The 26,019-nt window shown below is 42.2% G+C and overlaps 1 protein-coding gene and 1 long non-coding RNA gene across 4 annotated transcripts; one reads left to right on the plus strand and one right to left on the minus strand.

Annotated features, from left to right (window-relative positions):
- Positions 1-137: 137 nt before the first annotated feature.
- Positions 138-14,107, plus strand: LOC117957505 (protein FAM83G-like). Of its 3 annotated transcripts, none has more exons than XM_034893292.1 (6): positions 138-1,027; positions 2,318-2,485; positions 6,022-6,146; positions 6,573-9,915; positions 10,068-10,100; positions 11,748-12,021. In XM_034893292.1, the coding sequence occupies exons 1-5, from the start codon at positions 575-577 to the stop codon at positions 10,095-10,097; spliced, it is 4,119 nt and encodes a 1,372-aa protein (XP_034749183.1). In that variant the 5' UTR covers positions 138-574; the 3' UTR covers positions 10,098-10,100; positions 11,748-12,021. The 3 variants fall into 3 exon arrangements, with proteins under 3 accessions (XP_034749183.1, XP_034749182.1, XP_034749181.1); XM_034893291.1 differs by having other exon boundaries at positions 11,766-12,016; XM_034893290.1 differs by lacking the exon at positions 10,068-10,100 and having other exon boundaries at positions 139-1,027; positions 11,766-14,107.
- On the minus strand, positions 10,533-24,544 carry LOC117957543. The gene is made up of 3 exons (XR_004659532.1): positions 24,534-24,544; positions 20,697-20,700; positions 10,533-10,627 (listed from the first exon to the last, which is right to left on the minus strand). It is a non-coding gene; the product is annotated as an uncharacterized LOC117957543 (long non-coding RNA).
- Positions 24,545-26,019: the final 1,475 nt, after the last annotated feature.

The raw sequence follows: 26,019 nt of genomic DNA on the forward strand, positions 1-26,019 counted from the left end.
CACTGCACAGGTATGTATGTTCTGCTGATGGTTTTCATGTAATGCATCACCTTGATGAACTGGCCCTCTAATGATTTAATACGGTTTAGAAAAGGGAGGGATGGCCTCGTTAATCACCTCATGTGTTGTCAAACAGTCGAACTTATAGGCTGCCGGCCACTTCATTTCTCTTTCCGCAGCGCACACACACACTGTAGGAAAGCCGTATAGTCACGTGGCACAGGTGCGCATTTTTCGTGTGTGGGTGGACGTTTTGTCTGTCAGGGTCACACCTGTCGGGCGGTGCCGTAAGCAGGGTGTCACTCATTCACTCTCTCTCCGGCCGGTCAACTTCTTCATTGACACTTCGAATGACATGGCGGGGTGTTAATGCATCATGGCCGGTGAAAGGAATTACAAGGCTAACCGAAGATGGGGACTACATGAAGTTATGTGTAACAAGTATGGAGCTAAACTGCTCAGCTGTGTAAACCACAGAGGAACAATTAGAACATAGGTTTAGAAGAGGAACTGTGCCGTGACACTTGGTGGGTTTTTAAAGTTTTAAAGTGTTTCCTTATTTTGTGCTGGAGACATGGCTCTGTCACAGATACAGTGCCTGGACGATAACCACGTGAACCCGCGGAGGCACGAGTCCAAACCGGAGTTCTTGTACTGCGAAGACCAGCGGCTCGCGCTGGAGACTTTCCTGCTGGATGGTCGCGAGGCGTTTGTTAAGTACCTGGAGGCTCGCGGCCTGCGCGGCTTCCTCTCGGACCCGGAGTTGGAAACTCTCGCCAAGGCGGTGAAGCCCTATGACCCGGGAACGGAGCTTTTCCTGGAGAATGCCGAAGACGACGAGCCCCCGCTGTCACTGCACTACTGGCCCGACTTGTCGGACATGTCCATCCCCCAGATGGACTTGGGCTGGCCAGACAGCTTGTCCTATCGGGGGGTGACGCGCACTACTGTGTACGCGCAGCCACCCCTAGAGGGTCAGGCACACATCAAAGAGGTTGTCAGAAAAATGATTGCGCAGGCGCAAAAGGTACGTTGGCCCACTATTTGCAATGTCCTGTAGGTCTATGTTTAAGCCTTCATTTTCAGTTAAGAAAAAAATTGAAGTACTAGACCTATATCCCAAAGTTTCTCAGTAAGTAACTTATTTCACATAGCCTAACCCATAAAAATAATAACCAATTAAACATATGTGTAGGCTGTATGGGGTTGAAGGCATTTTCCCCTTATTTGAGATAGCCTACTTGATTAATGAAAATACGAATCTCTCTTTACCTCTGTCTGTAGAACACACATAGGCTTAGATAGTTGATATTTGTATCTTAGTCTGTCTGTGCTGTGTCTGTGCTCTCCTGTGTTGCTTATGCATGAATGCATGTCTGGTATGTTAATTTCCCAGACCTACTCTACCCATCTAAAAGATTAACTGTAATGTTGACATAATGTTACCATGAGCAGTTATGGCTCTCAGTCAGTATGAAGTCAGAGTACAGTCTGATGACCAAATGAGACAGTGAAGAGTAAAGTGCAACTTGATTAAACTGTTTTATTATCTGGGACTAAAAGAAGTGCCGCACACTAACATGGTCATTTAGGTTGTATATTTGCATGATTATGTGCATTATCATGTACTAGAGTGTGAGCTTATGTCAGTTCATGCAGCTGACTCATCCAGAGACACCCGTTTATGTGACATGTTTTTATTTCTAAGCATACTGTTCTTAGTGTTACTTGACTAAAACATCCAATGTGCATTTTCCTGAAGAGCTTCCAACAAAAAAAAAAGATATATGGGTCCGATCATTGGAGACCTGGGAGAATGTGCCTAACTTCCTTAATTATTTCCTAGAGTATTTTTGTTTGCTCTGGAAAGCTTGTGTGATGATTTTATTTAAACGTGTGGAACAACTTAAATCTTAGTTGTCTTGGCAGGAAAGAATAAACTGTATACTCACAGTGATGTCCCGCCTGAGGTAGAGCTGGGCGATATGGAGAAAGTTAAATATCACGATATATTTGACCAAATACATCAATATCTATATTGCAGCGATATTGTAGAGTTGGCATTTGGTACTTTCACAATATTTACACAATAATATTTTTGATGAAAAATCCCCAGTAATTTGGATATAGTCAATATAATACTGATGTATTACCCAGCCCTAGCCTGAGGCTTGATCCTACTGTGACGTAATATAAAGTGTGAGCATGTATTTACTTCCTTGCATGCATAAACTGTGTATGGATGACATATACTGTACATGTATGTCACAGGGATTTTCCCACATGTGTAATTTAAGTTGTGTGTGTTTGTCTCCAGGTAATAGCCGTGGTGATGGACGTGTTCACTGATGTCGACATCTTCAGAGATTTGCTAGATGCTGGTGTCAAGAGGAAGGTTTCGGTCTACATCCTGTTGGAACGCACAGCACTACCTCATTTCCTCTCCATGTGTCAGAGAGCCAACATGCATGCAGGACACCTCAAGGTGAGTCAACGCCGCTCTGATGTTTAGCATCAAATATTAGTTGTACTTAAAGTGAAGTCAAAAAATCCAAATCCACCATAATCAATCTGGAGTAAATGTGTGCTTAGTAAAATCCATGGTTATTTTCTAACTGGATTCTTATATATCTTTTGCACTAACTTATCTTGTAACATTATTCCTTCGGCTAAATGTCATAGAAATCTGGTCACATTTTGCTCTAGATCAGGCTGTTGGGCAGACTGAATAAGACATATCAGCGTCTGTCATGACAACCAGTGAAAAGTTCATTATTAATTGTGAAAGGATAAAATGTCCTAGTTCCACTTCTATATAGAGTAAATGTTTTACTAACATAGAGGGAATCTTTGACCTTTGGATAGTGTGGGGGGGGGGGGTCACATGTTCATAAATGCAGAAAAGGATTAATTTTCCCTAACTTGACTAAAATCTGTAAGGCTCTGTTGTGGAGCAAACAAAAGAATGACGAATAATTGAAGTCAAGAGCTTTTCATTATGATGGCACATGCCATCATCTTTCTTTCTTTCTCTCTATTGATCTCTCTATTTTTCTCTCTCTCTCTCTCTCTCTCTCTCTCTCACACACACACACACACACACACACACACACACACACACACACACACACACACACACACACACACACACACACACACACACACACACACCCAACAGAGCTCAATAACAACCAGCAAAACCTCCCAGCTGGCACTGTACCATAGATTATTATTGTACTTTGAAAGTTTTTATTCCATAATTGGCCGGTTACCATGAAAAACACAAGTTCTAAAACACATTTTAGACATGTTGGGACACATAGAATTAAGTTACACAGAATACAACGCTATCTTCAACGAATTGTATTCTTGACTAAATCTTTTGATCAAGCTGCCAAGTCGGCCTATAAAAATGTTTGTGTAGCTGATATGCCATAGGGGTGCGTATCTTCACTGGTCTCACGATTTGATTACAATTATCCTGTCAATTCAAATTGATTCAATATTACGATGCCTCCTCAATATTATTAAGTATTGCTACACTTTTTTTTAATCAACAAATTCCAATTTAATAATGATTTGGATCAGTATTTGGAAGTGATACATTAAAGCAGCAGAAATCTGTATTTAGGAGACCTCCAGAGATGTTACTAGAAACACACACATGGATTTGCATAATGCTATGAGGTCTTAGACCTGTTTTAGGCCACGTTTACACCTGGGCAGATATTTTCATAAACAGACATTTCAACCTCTCCATTTTCAGAAATAATATTGTGCACAGCTGTCAGTTTTCAGAAAAGCGTTTAGTTACACGGACTCGTGTATATATGCCATCAAGAACATGCAAAACCTCTAGGAGGCAGTGTAACGAGAAGCTCCACGTTAGCCAGAACCACTTCTTCTCTCTTCTCTTCCTCACCTCTTCGGCTGCCTAAACCTCAGTTTGTCTGAGTTTACATGCAAACGTGCAAACAAAGACTCTGGCCGGAGTTTTTAAAAAGACTCGTTTTCAGAGGCAAATTCTCCATTTGCCTGTGAACAAAGGGCATAAACAAAAGGAAATGTCTCAGTTTTTCAAAATAACAAGGCCTTATTTTCATTGCAACTGCTTTTTTGAAATAGCTGGTATTTTGTTGTTTTTATTTAAATTCTCAGGGATGTCTCAATCAGGTTTTTGGCCCTAAATACAAGTACAGTGTGCAAACCTGAAAGGTTTCCAATTTTGTACAATATTTTTTAGTACAGGTGTACCACCGCATGTAGAAATATTGCAGAAATACATGCAAAGCAGTTGTTATTTTAACCCAAGTCGGTTCTGCAGGCGTCACATGTTGACACTTGTAGTCAGAGCGAATATCATTTTAAGTGATGCTTATTTGTTTAAGCTGCTGTGTGGTTCACTTGCTCACAATGCTGTGTTAACAAAGAGATCCAGGGTTTTAAACAAGATGGGTTTGACAGCTGGCATACTTAGAGCTATAGTACAATTGTCCACAAAACTATTATGTATCCTAATCTCGGTCCTGTACCGTGTCTGCACTAGGTTTTGCCCATTAAATTTCCCTGTATCCTACTATACAATTCTCTGACAGAATCTTGTTACTATGTGACATCCCAAAAATGTGACAACCTAGGGTACAGTTGTACAAGTGGCAGTTATGAACAGAAAGAGTGATACGCAGCTAACACAAGCTCTCCCAGTATGTCGGGGACTCAAGTCTCGGCTGCTAAATTGAGGATGATACGCAGAAAAAGTTGACAACAGATGTGACAAATGTGAGTTTTCACTGTGCGCGAGAGGTAGTAGGTGGAGGATTGGATAGACAGAATGGGAGGAGGAGCATATAAGTGGCGAGATGAGTATTTTGGCAAAGAGGTGCCAGATTCTTCTTAGTCCTCAGTCTGAGGGGGGTTTCAACTGTAACAGTGACCGTTGACCCTCTCCGATGTGGACTGAGAGTATTTTTTATAAAATGAACAAATCCACAGTGTCTCAGTTAGTTTGCATGCTGTTCTCTGTAGAGCTCTGTACACTCTGCAATTTAAGTGTGTTTGTTAGTTGTTTTTTCACATAAAATTCTTTCTGGAATTAAATAGAAGAGAAATGCCATTTGCAGATTTTATCAAATCAGTTGGCCAAAGGAATGTACTGAGGGTAAACGAGTTAAGGGTGTGACCAAAGGAGGGAAGAAAAAGAATGTTTCTACTGTGAGACAAGCCACACCAGGAATATTCTGCTGCATCAAGACAACTGGTTATATAACTTGTTGGCTGCCTTTTGCGTTGTTCACAACCTGGCCCCTCCGTACAGACGTGGCTCATAAAGTTGTGTCTTTCATTGTACGCAAAGGCCCTCCCCAAATGAGATGGTATGAATCTAAACTCACAACAACCACGCAAGAAGCAAAAATCTTTTTTGCATTTTTGCAAACTTCTTCAGTGGACAGAGACCTGAGCCCTGCCGGTCACCAGGTTTTAATCTGAGGAAAGCCTGATACAGAAGTATCTTTACCAGTATATGTGCCTTGTTTGTCAGACAGAGATAAGTAAAGCAGGCAAGCTCCAACACAGACCAACGAAGGTCGAGACAATTGACCATGCAATGCAGCACTCTTATCAAGAAAAGATAGAGGTTAAATGAGAATCCATGGGACTTAACACCATGTTTGTGTAAAAGTAACATACATTGGGGGTAGTATGTCTATTTGTCAGCAGTTTAAACTGGGGAGCAATGTGCTTAATTTTAGGGCTGAAAGTGGTACACTACTGCTCCTGTTCTCTAAGTATGGCAACATGGTTTTTATTAAAAAGTACTTCTATTTAACCAGTTGTGGATTACACATAAAGACTACAGTTTGTTAAAAGATCTCATTTTTAGGGTTAGATGTGCACAACAAAAACATCAGCATAGTTTGAGAAAATTGTCATTGTTTTGCAACTCCACATCACACAGGTTCCAGGTTCTAAAGTTAGCTCTGAATCTGGAGAAGATATGACATCTATCAGTGTGTGTTACAGAACCTTCGTGTACGCTGTTCAGATGGGGGAGAGTTCCACACTCGGTCCTGCACCAAAGTCACAGGGCGAATGGGACACAGATTCATGTTCATTGATGGAGACAAAGCTGTGTCTGGGTCGTACAGGTCAGTGAAGTGTGTGTGTGTGTGAGAGAGAGAGAGAGCGAGAGAGAGAGAGAGAGCGAGAGAAATGTAGAGAAATATGAGAGTGTGAGAAAGAGAAAAAGAGAGACACAGTGAAAGAAACAGTTCAACCGTTCATGTTCCGTAGCATTCTTTACCCACCAGACAAACAGGTTATAAATGTATTCAATGTACAACAAACAAATGCATTTACTGTGCATTCCCTAAGTAATTGGACAGTTATGCATTTACTTTTGGCTCTGCACTTCAGGTTAACTGCCCGGTATTCACCGTGCACATACGTGTGTAGCTGCCACAGTTGTAAGCCTGGTTCAATTATTGCAGTTTATTTTTCAATGAACTTTGTAAGGCAATGTCTTGGTTTTACTTCAAAGTAGTCTAACTTTGTATTTGGTGTATGTTCTGTAGTTTCACTTGGATGGCATCGCGGCTGGACACAAATCTCATCACCGTGGTTACAGGCCAGGCAGTGGAAGCCTTCGACAGGCTGTTTTGCATCCTCTACGCAACCTCCACTTTGGCTGACCTCCGAAAAGTTGCCTTGGAGCCTGAACCTGAGTTGGAGGCCATCCCACAGCCAGTCTCAGTAGCCCCTCTTTCTGCTGATGTTGCAAGGAAACTGAACAGCCCCAAATATGCCCTGGTTACCTTAGCTAACCCCAGCCCCACCACTTCTGCTCGACCCGAAGAGACCCAAAATCTGAAAAACTCCAATAACCCAGAAACAAAGAAGGGGAGGCGGAGTAGGGCTAACAAAGAAGCAATACAGGAGGCTCCTTCCATCCACCCCGGCCTCACCAATCTAGAGAAAGCATGCTTGATGTCATACCTGCCCACCTGGCCAGAACCTGATCCCCCCAGTGATGTTATTGGGTTCATTAACATTCGTGATGCCAGAAAACCAAATCAGGTCCATCTACAGAGATCTGAGATGTTTGAAACCAGCCAAGCAATCAGGTTTAGCAGTCCATTCAGCATGCCTAAGGAAACCCTGCCAGAAGTCGCCAAGCCCAGACAGTTTACTGCTAAATATGAGGAGATGAATAAACTTCAACTAGCACAAGATACAACAAAGGCTGAAGAGTCGCTGGTAGGCATAGTACAGCCAACACAAGTCAGTGCAGGGCCTGGGGACTTTAAAGGTAAAGCAGAAGCACCTGTACAGAAATCACCTGCATTTGGACCAAAGTGTGAATTTGACAAAGACACGACTAAGACTCTCAACGTTGAGAACAAACGTCACTCAAACATACCCGCCAACCAAGATACAAGCCAAAACACCACACTTCCCCTCAATGCACACACAGCTTGCCAATCTAACAGCAAAGCATCCACTCCTGCCAATGGGAGGCCTTCACACACCACACAAACTGTCACCACCCTCCCAGGATCAAGCACTGAAAAAGAAGAAGAAAGTGATTTAAACACACAACATGCACAATGTAACAGGTCACACATCCTGGAGCCGAGTAATACACAAGCCTCACACATGTGTCCCGCTGACTTAAACACAGAATTACAGACACAAACGAAGACGGTGCTGCCACATACAGAATCAAAGCCACAGAACGTCCCTGAAATGACTACTAACATCCAGAATCCCACCGTCAACCACCACATGTCCTACTCTTCTACCTCTGCCACGTGCTCTCCGTTTGTTAGTTCAACTCCCCTTTCTGAAAACAATCACGTCTCCATTACTTCAAGCACAAGTCCAGTTTCCTGTTCTTCTTTGTCTTCCCACAGCTCTTCTTCCTCCATTCCTCCTTGCACCTCTTCTCTTACAACTCTCAATCCTCCCCCTACGTCTTCCCCATCATCCCCATGTTTGAACTCAACCCCCCCCATCCCTAAACCTCGTACGCTCCAGCTGGTTATCAAAGGCGGAGTCATGGGCAATGGCCAGAAGCTGCCGGAGTACGATGTCAGGAGGCCTGAGGCCAGCATAGGGCCACGCGCGGTCAACAGTGAGCCCGATGCAGCAACCGTGGCAGCAACCTTGGCACAGACATTGCCAGAAAAAGTGCATGAGACAACAAACAGCAGTCGAAGCAAGACAGGAGCCCAGAAAGATGCAGAGAACACAGAAAAGGTTATATGGCAAAAACAGAGTGGGACTTTCCAAGAGACAAAGAATGAAGTAGTTGGACGACATGATGACATTGCAAGAATGCAGTTTGTTGCTGGAAACAACCTAGAAGAGCAGTCTGATGTTTTCATTGCTGATGCGCCAATAGCAGAGAGTGTGAATAGTCAAGAAATAATACTAAAAGATGTCGAGCCCAAGACTTTGATGTTGTTAGACTGCAAATTAATCCCACAGATAGACTGTTTAGCCACACTACAGGAAGAGATAAAGGCTCCAGAAAGAGCTTTAACAGGCTGTGAGTTTTCAAAAGGACCAAGTGAAAAAAGTGAGAGTCTGACAGAAGGCAAAACATACCTTGCGAAAGCACATGTACCTCAGAGAATATCATATAGTGAGTTGATGCCACAATATATAGATACATTAAAGACTGTGGATTCCATAACAGCTTCGAGACACACTCCTGTTTCTTCCACACACTTATCCAGAGACAGTGCTACTGACAGCACATACATATCAGTCACAGACACACAAGGTAATCAAAGTTTCACACTGGCACACCACGTAGACAACACAACAGACACCATACCTACTGCAAAACATAACACACATGGCAGCTCTCAAGAACAAACTCCTAAAGCACGTGGGAGCACACACACACCTGAAGGACCCCTGCGTTTACGTCTCCCCGAAAAATTCATGCCAGACTTACGTTCGATGACGCCTGAGAGAGAATCACATTCCCTCACAGCTCTTATACGTACTCCAACTCCAGATGGGTATCTTCCACTTATGCCCACCCCAGACCCAGGAACTCACAAGCCGGATCTGCGGCCATACACTCTAGACTTTCGAACGCCTACGCCCGACGAGTATTTCTCACCAAGAGCAGACTCTTGGTCCACCACCTCAGAGGATTCGTATTACGAATGTAACGACTCTCCTATCCACGAGGCTGTTTCGGAGCGAGCAGCTTCCAGCAACCACGGGAGGACAGAGGAGCATGTTTGCTTTACACACACAAAGACTCCTAATGATACAACCATCACCAACAGTACTGCACACGTAAATTCTAACACTCGTGCTGCTACCTTAGGAACTACAGAAAGGAATACCTCAAGCAGTGAAACACAGAGTTTGTCTAGGCCTGCTAGAGTCTCTTCTTCGTCTTCTTTACTTGAGAAGAAAGTTAAAATGGTGGAGGAAAAAGAAACCACAAAAGAAGAAGAGAGTGGGAGAGAACAGGATGAAAAGGGGAGGAAACTGAGTGTGGCAGAGGGGACAGAGGGAGATAACCAGGGGACGGAGAGGAGAGGCAGCGAGGAAGCTAAGAGAACAACCGACCATTTTAAACAAGGTAAAGATTTGACAGAGACAGTAGAAAAAAACGAGGATGCCCAACACCAAGCCCTGACAAGAAAGATGGTTCAGAACCATTCGGCAGCAGGGAGAGCGGTCGACGGAGGAATGACTCCAGGAGAGTTAACCAATGAAAGAACGGAGCAAAAGCAATTGCCGACAGGTCAGGCGCTACAACCAAACAAAGCATCTTCTGAGGGAAAGAGAGCAGACAAAGAGAAGGCAGTTGACATGGCGCCATTAGGTCCCAGTAGTGTGGAGAAGAGAGACAGGCCCCAGACAACCACAGAGACTGATGGACAGAAGGTATGAACATGAATGAAGGTGGCGGAGGTTCGCATCTTCATATTCAAAGTAATTCCCCACATCATCATCACAAATAGCTCTTGAAGCCACTGTGCAGGCAATCTAATTCAAATTATTTGTACTTTTCTTTAATTTTCTAACTCACTTTGCAGTATTCTGTTCAGCGTACACCAGTGACGTAAAGGGTAAGCACAGTTTACCCACTTTTTAAAGGGGACCTAGTGTACATCTTTATATTTCATAAAGTGGGAGTGACAGTATTTCACCTGAGCTAAAGGAAGACAAATCATCATCATTCAGCAGTTTTAAAAATGCTATTAACATTTTGCGTTTTTACAGCACCAAGCATACTATTTGTGCAGATATTTCATCTTGATGTTGGATTAGATTTAAGGTCTGAAAATTAATGTATTGAGTGATAAAACATTTCTGAATAACAATAAAAGTTTCTCCATTCACTGATAATTGGGATTGCCGGTATTTCACCACAGTGCACCATGCCAAATTAAATACTAGTTTTAAAAATGATGGATTTAAGCTTTATAGGAAACGTTTGATTTGCTTCCTTGCCGGCCTATAGCTCAGCTGGTGGAGCGAGCACCCCATGTAGGCCAAGCCCTTGCCAGTGGCCTCGGGTTTGATTCCAACCCTAGGGCCCTTTGCTGCATGTCGTCCCACTCTCTCCCCCCTTTCCTGTCTCTCTTCAGCTGTTCTAAATAAAAAGGAAAAACCCTAAAAAAAATAATTATGATTTCAATGGAGTCAATTTTTATTGGACCCGTTTGGAAAATTTGGTTTTGAATCTGATAATCGGTTCCAAATTTAATACACACAAGTTTGGGTTTCCATTGCAGCTGCTGTACTTTGAGGCTCTTGTTGTGTTGCAGGCATGGGGGACAGTGAGCGGCACTCAAAAGTATGGTTTTATTATAACTGTAAATAACAATTGCATCGCAATCAAAAATCAATAAGAAAACGTAATCGTAAAGAACAATCAAAGTAAGAATTGTTCAAATCAAATCGATGCCCAACCCTCTTCATGCAGACACTAGAGTGGTATCAATCTTCTAATCCAATGCTGAGAAAATCTGAACAAGAGTTATTTCTCAAATTATTAAACTTGTACTTTAATTGACCTCTTTTCACTGCTTAGCTAACGTTGAATTAAAACGTTGAAATGATCAAGTTTGACAGATAATAATTACCTTTAAAGTCATGCTAGGTTTTCCCTCACTGCATTATCCATCATGATCTCTCTCGGAACTGTGTATGCAGTGTATTTTGCAAGTTTACCATTTGTTGTTTGTGTGTCTAGGTCTGTTGAGTTTGCACCAGCAGAGCAACAATACGTTGAAGCACACGATACTTGTTCATTATTGAACAAGGAGACTGTGTGTGAATTAAAACCTTTTAATGAGGCGCCGCACGCAGTCACATCGATGCAATAGTGATGAATCGGTAAAAGATTGATGGTTTCACATTTATGCCAAGGTTTAACTCGCTCACCGTTGAACTGAGTCTACGCTTTTTATCTAACAATAGTCTGTACAAGTCAGTGTACAGACGTGTTGATGGCATGTTTTAACTCCGTTCTGTCGTGTAATATTAACAAGAGCAGCAATTAAACAGAGCTCACAATTACACCCAAGTAGTTCTCTTTTCCATCGCTCGGCACTGCATTTGGAAGTGCAAAATTTGTTACACTGCAATGTAGATAAGCCAGCACGCGAACATAATACAATATATTTTAAGACATTGGAGTTATAATAAACCTCAGTCAAATGTTTTGATACCTCATTACACATACATTCTACGTTTCTTCTTATCTCCAGTCTCTTGTCTTTCTCTAGCTTTTGCACACTTCTCCGAAAACCCCTCAAGGACAGCAGCAAGACAGTGGAGGGTCTTCCCCTTCTCGACCATCCAGCCCCCCTCAACCCCTCTCAGCCACCCAGCCTCGTCCCTGGGGAAGCCGTCAGCTGAACCAGGCAGGAAGCAAGTCGCTCCACAGTAGTTTCCAGGTCTTGGATATTACCTCTTCCCTTCTCAAACCGCCATCCGCGCCCCCTCCTCCAGTGACGGTGAGGGCTGTTGGGTCTGCAACAGCGCGGAAGCAAGCCAAAGCCCCCCTCGGCCAGCACAGCCTCCTCTCTCGACAGCCTCTAGCAGCGCAGAGCAGGACGGTAGCTGGCCAGTCGCAGAATCAACATCCTTACCCCAAATCCCCAGCCTCCTTTCGCCACATACACTCTAACAGAGAGGCGCAGCTCCATCCCCCTTCCCACAACCAGACGGCATCACCGCAGGAAGCACGTTGGCAGGAAGATGCCAGTGCTCCATTTAGCTTCACTTTTAGCAGGCTGTACAACCTCAAGGGCCTTAAGGACAAGATGAGCAAGCTGCCATCACAGAGCAAGAGAGGCAGAGCCAGCTCTCCGGGACAGGGACGTAAGAGCTCCAGCTAGTCTGGTAACTTGAGTCATCCTGGTTTTTTATACTATAAGACATCAAGCCAAAGAAATGGCACATAACAATATAGAATTAAAATAGAAAACTGTCTCACCTCCAAGAAAAAAAGCTTGACATGACCCAGTGTGTGTACTTTCCCAAATTTCCAAAAAATAATATAAATAATAATCTGTCCTGTGAGCTCAGCCAAGGCTTGGCTCTGCAGCACCATTTTTAGTGTTACTTCTTGCTGACGTTTTTAGTGAATGTTTGAACTTTGACCTATGACACATGACGTGGGATTGTCTGTCTGACGGAGGGCGCACTTTAAGTTGTTTTCCACATGGCAGTGTGAAACCTTTGCAGGACGTGGCTCCATTACTGGACCAAACAAAGAGTGATTAGATAAGTTGTTAAAAAGATAAGGTGTTCTTTCTTCTTCTGGCTTCTCATTTTTAGAGATGATTCTTATTCACATTGCTGCATCTCAAACTTTTGAAATTCTTTTCATGTTGAAAATCCAGCTTCCTTTTCTGGCTGAAATTTGGGAGGTTGTGACCACTGCTGCTGGCAGTGACCTGGACAACTGGACCTGAACCATAGCTTTCTCACCTAAATTATAACAGTTTTTGCTTTTACGCCCACCTGGTCTAAGTTATCGAACAACTGAATAGTGTTGTATTCCATTTTTTCAAATGAAAATTAAATGTTTGTGTGACCAGAGAAAATGAACACCAGGAACATACTGTATGTAAATCATATGTAAATCCAGAAGTTTGTCTGTTACATACTGCACATTAGATAAGCTGCTTTGACTTTGATCCACTGTACACATACTGTGGATCGTACAAAAACAATAGCCGTTGCTTCCTGAATTCAATGATACCTTTGAATGAAATTCCTTAAATCAACCACTTACTCGTTTTTTTCCTCTTTTTATGTCATTTCATTCAGAAAGAGTCAAAATGTGGGCAATCTTCTTTGGTTACAGTAGAATGGAATCTCGGGATGGTGCTATGTCAATGTGAATTTGTGTTTCCAACATGCAGTATGTGTGACTGGTAGTCATTACAATGGACATTAATAGAGTTTGAAATAGGTACGAGGATATGCCTGATGAAAGCAAACATAAAATGTACTGCATTACAGATTTACTATTTTTTTGTGAGACACTGAACAACAACACAAACACTGGAAGTCACAGACCGCTGTTGCAGAGATTTAATGTGATCTACCACCACGTTAGATTCTGTGAGCAGACAAATAATTAAATGTTCAAATGGCTAACATCACAACAGTGGCGGTTTTTATTGTTTATATGAGTTGAGTGGGAGTATTTGTCCCACATTGGTGTTATAACAAGCCAAGTCTCTCCTCTTCTGTGGATAAGGCTCAAACTGTTGATGCAGAATCGCACCTTATTGTTTTTTGATGTCTCAGACCTTTTGTACTCTTCCATTGTGTGCTGTACATAGAAACACTAAAGGGGTCAGGTAATTGATTAATTAATTGTTTACACCATATTCCATTTACATTCAAAAGGCTTTTTGCCTGGAAGTCTGTGCCCAAACAAAGCACGAGTTAGAGACGAATCCAGTCAACACCACACAAGACAGCCCAATTAATCTGAAGACAGATAAAGATGTCCTATGACAACAATATACAAGATGGTGCCTTTGAAGGGATGTGGAAATTGGCTGAGGTGCTGTTTTGCATGACAAATAAAGTCATTGATGACATCAATGAAATCGCTGATGTGTACATAATTCATGTGTGGTTTGACAGAAAAACAACTGTCTTGTCCTGAAATGAGAGAAGCTCCAGGCTGTCATCTTGTTATGGGAGGTGGACAATGAATTTGTGTTTGCCTCTTCCCTTCTAAACCAGCTTTGACTGCAATGAATCTCCATATCACTGTTGTGTTAAGTGGGCGCTTGTAATCATTTTGGTTTCGGGTTGAATTTTGTTTTTTAATGAAATTTAGATCATGAATCATGGGCGGCAGCCCTTTGCAGCTGTGAAAAGCTGTTCTGCATGCCGACTGAGATGTACTAAACATCTGAGTTATCTCCGTGCATTTCTTTTAGCAGCCTCAGTCCTCAGAAAGAAGCGAGCCGAGGTTCGTACAGTCCCACAATGCCTCTGTGGTTTTGGAAGCTTCACAGCAATGGTGCAGATATGAGCTGTAATCCATGCCAGAGACGCCTGTGACTTGCAACCAAATTTCCAAAAGTGCATAACACGTTCAAGATGGTCCCAAGGGACGTTTTTAATCCAATTTTACCTGCAGCCATGGAGCACAGAAGCTCCTCCTAAGAAAAGGTTGCGTTTGTGTTAGTTGCATGAAAATCTGCAGCTACAGTGTGATGATTTGACTTTATTTTCACAGTAAAAGAACTCATAGCTTTAAAAAAAACTAGAGACATGATTTATTTGAAGTTGTATGAATGCTGTTAAAGCTTATGGCATGCCGGTAGAGACAAGTGATAACATCCGCCAGATGATTGACTCACCTGAATTTGCATGCTTATGTGAAAAGTGGAAGAGTGACAGAAGGAGAGATCTCTTTATTGCGGGGTAGAAGACACAAACTACTGATTATTCCTGATGTTTTGTGAGAGCACACGGCTGTGGCTCATCTCCATATATTTGAGCACTCATATCATTTTAACCTCTATTTGTCAGGGTTTGTCATAAATTAGCAAGGCTTGGACCCAAATGCAGTTAAGACGAGAGCAGAGTTGCATTCAAGGATTTAATAAGAAAAAGCTACACAAAAGGTGTCCTGGAGTCACAGGCAAAAAGTCTCCAAAAATACAAAGGGGTACAAAAAGACCAGTAACATGGAGACAAAGGCCCTGTTTACACAAGAACGCTTGTGTGTAAATGTCAAAATATGAATCGTTTATACGGCAACTGCTTTTTTGGGGCTTAAAAAAACGCAAAGAAGTGAAACCACCCTTCAGATTGGAAATCTTAAAATCTCTCCACGTTACAGCGTAGGCTACAGAAATAGTAGGCTTCTGTTAGCCAAAAGATTTTCAACGTAGGCTAATGGCGCAATATTGAAATGATTGACAATGTGGATAAGGTTGTTATAGATTGATGGCCATATGTAGGCTATTCATGTGAGCCAGAGTTGGCTCCAACGTTATGGATGAAGAGAAAGCGGGAGCGAGAGGCAGCGGGATGAGGATGGTCTGCTTCACCCTCCTCTGAAGGGCTGCAAGGCTCAGGATATTGGTACTGCTCCCGTGGGTGCTGTGCCTTAATCACTGTCAATGTTTTGCCATGTTTTGGTTTGGCGCTACTAAGTAGAGAAGTAGAAGGAAGATTACACGCAGGTGTGCAGACTTGGTGGTGTTGTGTTGCAGTGCTTCACACTGCCACTTAGCTGCCTGGTGTGCATACTACATTAAATTTGACACACTTTTGCATCAACATATGCATGCAGATTTCCTCCCCGAAACACTTGTCGTAATGTGAAAAAAAAGTGAAATTACAACGCCACTTTTGCGTTTTTTCTTCATATCATTTCCACATGAACATAGCCTAATTAAAACACCGGTAACATACCTTACAAGACGAGCAGCACCACACGACAGAACGTGACATACAGAAACACGCTAACAGGAAAAATGATCCAACAAAAGACAAGGGAAACACGGAGACTAAACATAAGGCTAACAAAGACTAACAAGGGACAGCTGATACAACAGGTGGAACACATCAGGGCAGGGCAGAACAATCAAACAGGTGGGAAAACACAAGACAGGAAGTAACACTAGACAAGAGAAGGAACAACTGAACATACCGACACTAACATTCATGACACTTAGCACATAAGAACCAAACATAAATTAGGCAAATATTTTTTTGCTCTCAGTTTTTGTACGGATTATTACAATAACCTACACGTAGGGAGTGGTCTCTTCTGAAACTCTTAGCAAGAGATTAAATAAGTGTATTTAACAAAATGGGAAAAATACCTTCCCTTTAAATACCATTTGTCAGCTGTTAAAAAGGCTTGACAATAAGCAGCAAGATTCCACAACAATATGACGCAGTGTTCCAAAGAGACCAAACAAAACTGCAAAAGTTAGTTTATATGTTTAGTTTATGCCAGAGATTATTTGGACATTGTATCACCAAAGGAGTAAAGTATTAATGTGGTTTCGTCTACCTCCCCTGTAGAATAGATGGAACAAAACCAAACTTCATATACATGCTTTATGAATCATTTTCTGGGTCACACATCCAGATTTAGAATGACTCAGACACTGTCATGCACGCACGCACACATTGATTGAGATGCAGACGGCAGAGAGATAGAGAAGGAGAAACCGGAAATCCCTCCTTATCTGAAGTGACAGAGAGAAAAGGCAAGGGACAGAAAGAAACTGCGAATAAAGCATGAGGCAGGAAAAGATGGAGAGAGATATACAGCAAGAGACACAGGGACATGAAATCTCCAAAATAGACTGTTGACTTCAACATCCACGGACCAGCTCACACACTTGGTGCTGCATTGAGAATTTGCAGCAGCAAGAATTGTGTATGTGACTCAAAATAAACTACAGTGCCAATGTTTATAGTAATAAAAAAACAAGTTTTCAGGTCCTTACTGGTTTTGGAGAAAAAAATGGCACAATACTGTTAAAATAGACTTTCTTGTGATCACAAAACAGCCGGTGCCTTACAAATGATTTAAATCATGGCTGACTTATTCACAAACATGTATAGATTGTTAAGAAAAAGGAAATGTCTATCATATCACCCATTTGGGAAGCACTGTTTTCTCATCTGGAGTTTCTGTTTACTGCTTGCTATTATCCTATTTCATTATTAATTGGGGTGGAACATGGATGGTAGTAATAATGAGGGACAGACAAGAAGCAACCCAATGAAAAAAAGAAAAGAAAAAAACCAAGCCATCTGTAGTGTGAATATGAGCCAAGCACAGGTAACCTGTTCAGTCAGCTAGCTGTGCAACGTTAACCAGAAGTCAGCAGCAGCAACACATTACCTCACCATCTCAAACATCATGCAAATCTCTTCACCACTAAAACACTCACATATATATTCACACACACACTAGCAGTCATGGAAGTCTTGTGATGATGATTATGTTTTTGGGGATGATTGCACTGGATGATAGTTGTGGCTCAATCCCAGAATAGCACACCACACACATTCATGTTTAAATAGAAACCATCCCCTCTCCCTCAGGCCATTTATATGGAGATGAGAGACTTGGCCATCAGGCAGACCGACACACACACAAACACACACAAAATGGCTAGTAGGTCTCATAGAAACATCCATTCAGCTGAGCCCTCCGAGCTGAAAATGCCAGACCTCCACACAGCCTCAGGGGTTGCAATATAAGAGAAACTGAGGATATTTTGACTAAACCTCCACACACACACACACACACAAACACACGCACACGCAAAAGGTGGACTGGGGGTATAGTCAAGACATCCTCTTATGTCAAAAATTTCTAATAAAGGACATGAGCCAGTCTTTAATTAGCACGTTGTCATGCTCACTTGGGTACTCGGGGTAATGAAGTGCCTATTAGCCTGTTTGGACTTGATTAAAGACACACACAAGTCCGTTTAAATTTCCTTATGCAATACTGGTCGATGGAAAATTAAGATGTTAAGTGTCATGTAATTATTTTCCTGGAGTCTGTGCTTTACTGAAACATCAGTTGCGTGACCGAAGAGGAACAAAAAGCTAGAGACCAGTTAGTCTTATGATGTCTGAGAATAAAGTCAATTATAACTTTTCCAAGGAGGAACTGAAATTACGTAATTTCCCCCCCCCCTGGATTTAAGTGCATGTTGCTGCTGGGTTTGAATGTTTAGCAACATTACAAGGCATATTTAGTATTTGAATGATGTGGCGATAATGTTGAAGAAAATAGTACATACAGAGTTGATGGTCACGCTATCATCAAATCGGTAATGTGTCTCTGAGTCTTTATAGCCACAATGAGTCAAGAGGCAAATTGCAGGATAACCTAGACTAACCACACAGATGCAAACCGCAATAATGATCTGACACAGGACAAGGAAAGCACAAAGACTAAATACAGAAGGTAACGAGGGAACAAGAGGAAGGTGACAAGAGGGCTGGGAAACAGGTGGAAAACATCAGGTAATCACGGAAGCGGGAAAACACAGGAAGTAGAAATAAATACAAAACGAGACATAGACCAGACTTCAAAATAAAACAGGAAACATAACACATACAAGACAAGACCAAAAATCCCTTACAAAAAACACAAGACATGACAGAACCAGGCAGAGAAATAAACACAGGAAAACAGACTACAACAATAAAATAGGACAAAAACACCAAGCCATAACATAATGATGCAGTAGCAGCAGCAGGCTGAAATGACTTTATGTTAGATTATTTTTTGTGACATGATGTTAGTCCTTATTTCCCAAGGAGAGAGAATGGGAATGCCATGCAGCAAAGGACCGGAAGTCGGAGTTGAACCCGCGTCCACGTTAAAACCTCCACATGCGGGCATATTCTCTGACTAAGCTAACCCAGTCACGTTATTTATGTTTTTAACGTGGTGATATGTGTATCAGAAAATGTAAAAATTATAGTTGTGTAGATAGCAGAACAGCTTTGAGTGTTAAATAATGAATTGCTGGTTGTACTTGGTTGTCACATCTGGTGGGAATAAAGGTGGGACAGCAGAAAACCACTGAAGCAGCAACCAAGAGGCTGGGTTTTGTGGTGTCGTCATGCAGAAGCTCGCCCTGTTACACAATTGTTTTGCTGTAAAATAGTTTCATCACCTTTCTGCTTTTTCCTCTGGAAGCAACCAGCACAACGCAGCATGGATTCAGACGCTGACTGCACAGACTTTGTGAGAAACAACTCTCGCACAGCCTTGTGTACTCTGGAGGCCTTACAGTTTCTAACACCAGCTGACAGGGTGTCCAATACACTTAGAGAAATAAAACAGCTGTGGCATGGAATCAGATTCCCCATTTGGATTTAAAAAGAAAAAGAAAAAGAAAAAAAAAAGAAAAAAAGAAACTACCACATTCCCTGCGAATGTGGTAGTTTACAGTCTACAGTGAAATGGATTTAAAACCCGTGACCAAGTTATAATTTACCCAGGTGAGTTACAGTGCCTTGCGAAAGTATTCGGCCCCATTGAACTTTGACCTTTTGCCACATTTCAGGCTCCAAACATGAAGAAATAAAACTATTTTTTGTGAAGAAACAACAAGTGTGACACAGTCATGAAGTGGAACGACATTTTTGGGATATTTCAAACTCTAACAAATAAACAAAAACAATTTGGGCGTTCAAAATTGTTCGGCCCCCTTAAGTTAATACTTTGCAGCGCCGCCTTTTGCTGCGATTACAGCTGTAAGTGGCTTGGGGTACGTCTCTGTCAGTTTTGCACACCGAGAGACTGACATTTTTGCTCATTCCTCCTTGCAAAACAGCTCGAGCTCAGGGATGTTGGATGGAGAGCGTTTGTGAACAGCAGTTTTCAGTTCTTTCCACAGATTCTCAATCGGATTCATTGGATTTGACTTGGCCAGTCTAACAACTGGCTATGCTTGTGAACCGTTCCGTTGTAGATTTAGCTTTATGTTTTGGATCATTGTCTTGTTGGAAGACAAATCTCCGTCCCAGTCTCGGGTCTTTTGCAGACTCCATCAGGTTTTCTTCCAGAATGGCTCCATCCATCTTTCCATCAATTTTAACCATCTTCCCTGTCCCTGCTGAAGAAAAGCAGGCCCAAACCATGATGCTGCCACCACCATGTTGGACAGTGGGGATGGTGTGTTCAGGGTGATGAGCTGTGTTGCTTTTAAGCTAAACCTAACTTTTTGCATTGTTGCCAAAAAGTTTGATTTCGGTTTCATCTGACCAGAGCACCTTCTTCCGCATGTTTGGTGTGTCTCCCAGGTGGTTTGTGGCAAACTTTAAACAATACTTTTTATGGATATCTTTGAGAAATGGCTTTATTCTTGCTACTCTTCCATAAAGGCCAGATTTGTGCAGTATATGACTGACTGTTGTCCTATGGACAGAGTCTCCCACCTCAACTGTAGATCTCTGCAGTTCATCCAGAGTGATCATGGGCCTCTTGGCTGCATCTCTGATCTTCTCCTTGTATGAGCTGAAAGTTTAGAGGGACTGGGTCTTTGTAGATTTGCAGTGGTCTGTTCCTCCTTCCATTTCAATATTATCGCTTGCACAGTGCTCCTTGGGATGTTTAAAGCTTGGGAAAACTTTTTGTATCTAAATTTGGCTTTAAACTTCTCCACAGCCGTATCTGGGACCTTCCTGGTGGGTTTATGATGCTCTCTGAGCTTTAAACGGACCTCTGCGACTATCACAGAGCAGGTGCATTTAAACTGAGACTTGATCACACACAGGTGGATTCTATGTATCATCATCAGTCATTTAGGTCAACTTTGGATCATTCAGAGATCCTCACAGAACTTTTGGAGAGAGTTTGCTGCACTTCATAATTGTGTCCCACTTGTTGTTGATTCTTCACAAAAAAGTACAGTTTTATATCTTTATGTTTGAAGCCTGAAATGTGGCAGAAGGTCGAAAAGTTCAAGGGGGCCAAATACTTTTGCAAGGCACTGTATATGTCTGGATTCGCAGAGAGGAAGAGCGTGAGAGGCGGTTTACATTTTTCAAAAGGCTGTCAGGTGCATGGGCTTGTTTTGCATCAAAAGATCAGAGTGTGGTGCCAACTTTGTTTTTTGGGCTCTTGAATGTCAGATCTAATGCGCAATCATTATTTTATTGTTATTTAATGGCAGCAGGAAAATTCCATTGAACTCTGCAAGCTCTATACAGTCACTGAATTAGATGAAGGTTATAATGAACTGACAGAAAACACAGTCATTCTGGTCCAAATAGTGACATCCAGTTTAATTTGATTTGTAACAATAATCCCCTCTCAAAGTCCAACCCCACGCACCCTTTGTGAGAGGCGGTAACAACTATGAGTACGGGATTGCCAGGCAGGGTGAAGAGGCCACTGAGCCACCAAGGCTGTTATGGTAGCCATGAAGGCCTGCCTGGACCTACCCGGAAACACACTGGCAAACAGGGTTCTGGTGAAGCAAGGTGGGCCAATCACTTGCCTAATAGATAAACATGATTACAGCAATCCAAATACAACTTCTATGATGTACAACAGCAAGTCATCAAGAAACAGAGGAACAAAGACATCATCATTCTGACAGGAGACTTTGATGCCAAGATAGGTCAAGACAACACGGGCAAAGAACAAATGATGGATTAACACGGTCTAGGGGATATGAACAATATCGGAGAACAATTCTTAGATCTCTGCGCATTCCATAATCTAGTTATAGGAGATAGCGTATTTCCACATAAAAAAGTGCAAAAAGCCATGTGGGTCCCCTCGGACCATACAACTGAAAACCAGATTGATCATATGTATTAGTAAGAAGTTCAGGAGATCCTTCCTAGATGTCAGGGTGAAAAGAGGAGCTGATGTCTCCGCAGACCGCCCTCTTCCAATGGGAACTCTCTGGTTAAAACTCAAGAAATTCCCAAATTAGGCAAGAAAATTCAGCACCAGATATGATGTTAGCCTTCAACAAGATCAGAACATAAAAGAGAAATTCCAAATCACCCTTTGAAAACGGTGCACAAACACTCTTAACAATAGCCGCACAAGAACTGGAAAAGCCAAAGCACAGCAAGATTACCAAATGGCAAATAAACTTGTTAAAAAGAACATCAAGAAAGATATATACACATTTAACAACCTAACAACCCAAGCAGAAGGAGCAGCAGCTCAACACAACATGGAAATTGGCTGGTAAACACAAAAGCGTAGATAGGCCGATACCAGACAGAGATGGAAAAACACTCACTAAACAAAAAGACCAGAGCTGGGCCGAGCACTTTGGAGACATACTGAACAGCCCCCTACCAACTAAACCGGCTCACATCCCTCCAGTCCAACAGGTCAATACCAACAAGCCATCCAAAAACTGAAAAACAATAGAGCACCAGGGCCTGAGGGAATACCCCCAGAAGCCATCAAAGCAGACCTAGAAACGGCAACAACATCCCTTCACCAACTCTTTGGAAACATCTGGGTGGATGGAAGGCCAAGCGACTGGGCAGAGGGATACCTGGTGAAACTTCCAAAAAAAGGAAACCTGAAAGATTGTAACAACTACAGGGGCATCGTACACGGGAAGATTTTAAGCAGGATTGTTCCGAAAAGACTGAAAAGAACTGGATTAAAAACAAGCAGGCTTTATCAAGATAGATCGGGCACCGACCACTGTGCCACCCTCCGCACCCTCATGGAACAGACCCTGGAATGGAAAACATCTCTCAATCTCACATTCCTCCACTTCCACAAAGCATTTGAAAGCTTAGACAGAGAGAATTTATGGAGACTCATGGCCCATTATGGCATCCCAAAGAAGTTCACAACCATCATCCAGCAGCTGTATCTACAATAATCCTGTAGACTGATGCATAATAGAAACCTCACAGACAGCTTCACAATAGAGACAGAAGTTTGCTATCTGTCCCCTGTTCCTTTCCCTGTGGCAGTTGACTGGATTATAAACAAAACCCATCTGAACAAAACCCAGGCCTTCAATGGGCGATGTGGTTCCACCTAGAAGATCTGGACTTTGCCGATGATATAGTCCTCCTGTTACACACCGAAGATTGCAGCTACCACAGGACTTCACATCAATAACACAAAAACCAAGGTGATGAGCATAAACCACCAAATAGATTAAAGCCGTTAGCAGTTAAACTGGACGGAGATGCACTAGAAGAAGTGGACATATAGACATACTTGAGAAGCGTTGTCGGGAAGGATGGAGGTAGTGACAAAGACATACAAGCAAGAATAGCGAAGGCAAGAACAGCCTCTCTAATACGGAAGCCAATGGAACAGAAAATACATCTCCACAAATACTGAATTCTGCATCTTCAACTCCAATGTCAAATCAGTTTTATTATATGGGGCAGAAATATGGAGAACTACCAAAGCAAACAAACTCCAAACAAGCTCCAAACATTCATTGACCCGTTCTTACGACACATCCTGGAAATTGACTGACCTGACACAATTACAAATAGAGAGATTTGCTAAACCACACAACAGGAACAAATTGAAACTAAAAAATCAAAGCAGGAAAGGGGCTTGATCGGGCACACCTTAAGAAAACCTCCCTCCAACATGACCAGACAGGCCTTAACCTGGAACCCGCAAGGAAAAAAAAAACCAGGAAGACCAAGAAACAGCTGGAAAAGGTCTGTCAAGGCAAAATTCGACATCAACGTCTTGGAAGGAAGCAGGGGAAATCGATCAACACCGAACCAGCTGGACAAAGTTCATGAATGACCTATGCTCACCAAACAGCAAAAGCATTAATCCCCGTTTTTAATCCCCGTTTATTTCTGTCAATATAGGATAATTCATTGGAACTGTGACTGCACATTGTTACCTCAGTGAAACCAAAATATGTAGACCTAAATCTAATGTACAGTATCCTACCATAGAATGCAGGTTGTGCTCATTGGCTTTGAGGGTGAATTTAAGCATACTTTAAGCTAAACAGCCAAACTGTCTCAATTTAACCATTTCCATTCATTTTTGTGGGGACACATGGTCTGAAGAATTCTGTTAAAAGAATAAGTCTGAGTATTTCTTACAGGGCAGCGCCTTTTTTTTAAAAGCGGTACTGTCTTCACAAGCACAAACATAATGTATTGCATCTTAAACATTTTGTGGAGATACCCAGGCTTTGTGTTTTTAAAAATAAAGCCGCTGGGTGAATGTCACCCCAGCACTCTGGAGACACACCTGGCTTTTGCTCTGACAGACTAGCTCAGGGCTTTTGGCTGTGTTAAGACACAGCAGCAGGGAGGGTCCTGAAAAGGGAAAAAAAGACTAAGGTTTAAGGTCTCTCTCTCTCACACACACACACACACACACACACACACACACACACACACACACACACACACTTTCACACCATCAAACCATCCTCCTGCCCACTCCCTCCTCTGGCATGCAGCTGATTGTTGGAGAGGCATTTAATTAATCCTGTCAGAAAAAGGTTAAGGCAAAGAAGTAAGAAGGGAGGGAACACAATTAAAGACATCTAGAGGAAGAGACTCTGTAAGGCTCTCCATTTCCCAACTGACACCCAACACAATTTAACTGAAGCAATTTAGTTCAGCTTCACTCTGCAGACAACTGAATTTGATACACCTGAACACATATGTGGCTCGATTTAAAATGTGTTTGCATGCCAAAGGTGAAGGCCAGTGTGAGTGCTAGAGGTGTTTTAAGCTCTCAGATATGCTGTAAACCTGCAGCATGTCAAGATATGCCGTAAAGCTGCAGCATGTCAATAAAAGTCTACAGTTATTTGCATTTTTGCAGTTATAGCATTCATGCTGTGGAGCTCTCATGACAGGTTGCTGCTTCAAGTCCACATCCATGTGCTAAATCCCTTTCCTTTGCAAATGTTATCAAGCCCTTGAGCAAGGTATTTAATCCCTGCAGGAGGAGACTTGTAGGTTTCACAAGCTGTGCAAGGAAGAAAAAAAAGGTTTAAAAAAAAGTTCATGCCCAGTGAATGCATGAGGCTCAACGAAACATCGTCAACACATTATGACAGAGATGAAAGGAGGTTATAAAAGAGAAGATGTTTTTTTTCATTGTGGATCATTTTCCAAAAGGATTTCACTGCTCCTTACCACAAAATACCAAGTACACTTTCTCTACGGGGGCTGATAAGGTCACTGGTTACCTCATCAGGACCAAGTCATTTCCAGACCCTTTGGAGCTTAATAATTCAGGAGCTGCATCTGAGGATACTTGAGCCTGGGCATCCGAGAAAAAATATGAAAAAAAAGGCAGCATTGCTATGACGGAGTACTTACACATTACCTCTCCTGACGGATTTGTGCTCTGATTATCCAGCTCCTTTATATTGTGAAAATGTAACTTCATTGTTTAAGTCAATTGCAGGTCACTGTTATCAAGTGGGATAAAAATGTGGCAGAGGTTAATAAAAGTCAGAGCTTACTTTGTGCCACTGAAACGTGTGCATAACGTGTTGAAAGATACACTCTATCCTGTTTATGTATTAAGGGTTGAGCCAAAAGCCGCTTAGATGTGACCTTCGTTGTGACTCATGTTTGTGGCTGTCTGTCAGCAAACACTGCAGAGACAAAGACAGGACACACTACAATGATCTGTGGCTTCCTGTGGAACAACTCTTCAGCAGCCTTTCTAACAACTGCTCAGGGTCGCAAAAATGAGTCCCTGTTCTGCCCTGCTTACATTGAAAACTATCACTGCTTAGACTATGTTGCCATCTGCAGGCCATCAAGTTTCCTGGAGTCTAAGGCTAGAAATCGATGTTGGCTCGTCACATCAGTTTTTGACAGTCTAATTAAACAAAATTCCTACTCTAATTCCTACAAAAAAACACCATTTTTGTTGAAACTGTTGTAGAGGTGTCTACTTGACCTATTAGTCAATTTGATGGCTGTAGTTTCAACAGCACCACAAGACTACAGCCTCCAGAACTATAATATGCACTGCAAAGTTTTATATTCAGACAC

Source organism: Etheostoma cragini, chromosome 15, assembly GCF_013103735.1.
Source record: "Etheostoma cragini isolate CJK2018 chromosome 15, CSU_Ecrag_1.0, whole genome shotgun sequence".
In the NCBI taxonomy this organism is placed as follows: domain Eukaryota; kingdom Metazoa; phylum Chordata; class Actinopteri; order Perciformes; family Percidae; genus Etheostoma; species Etheostoma cragini.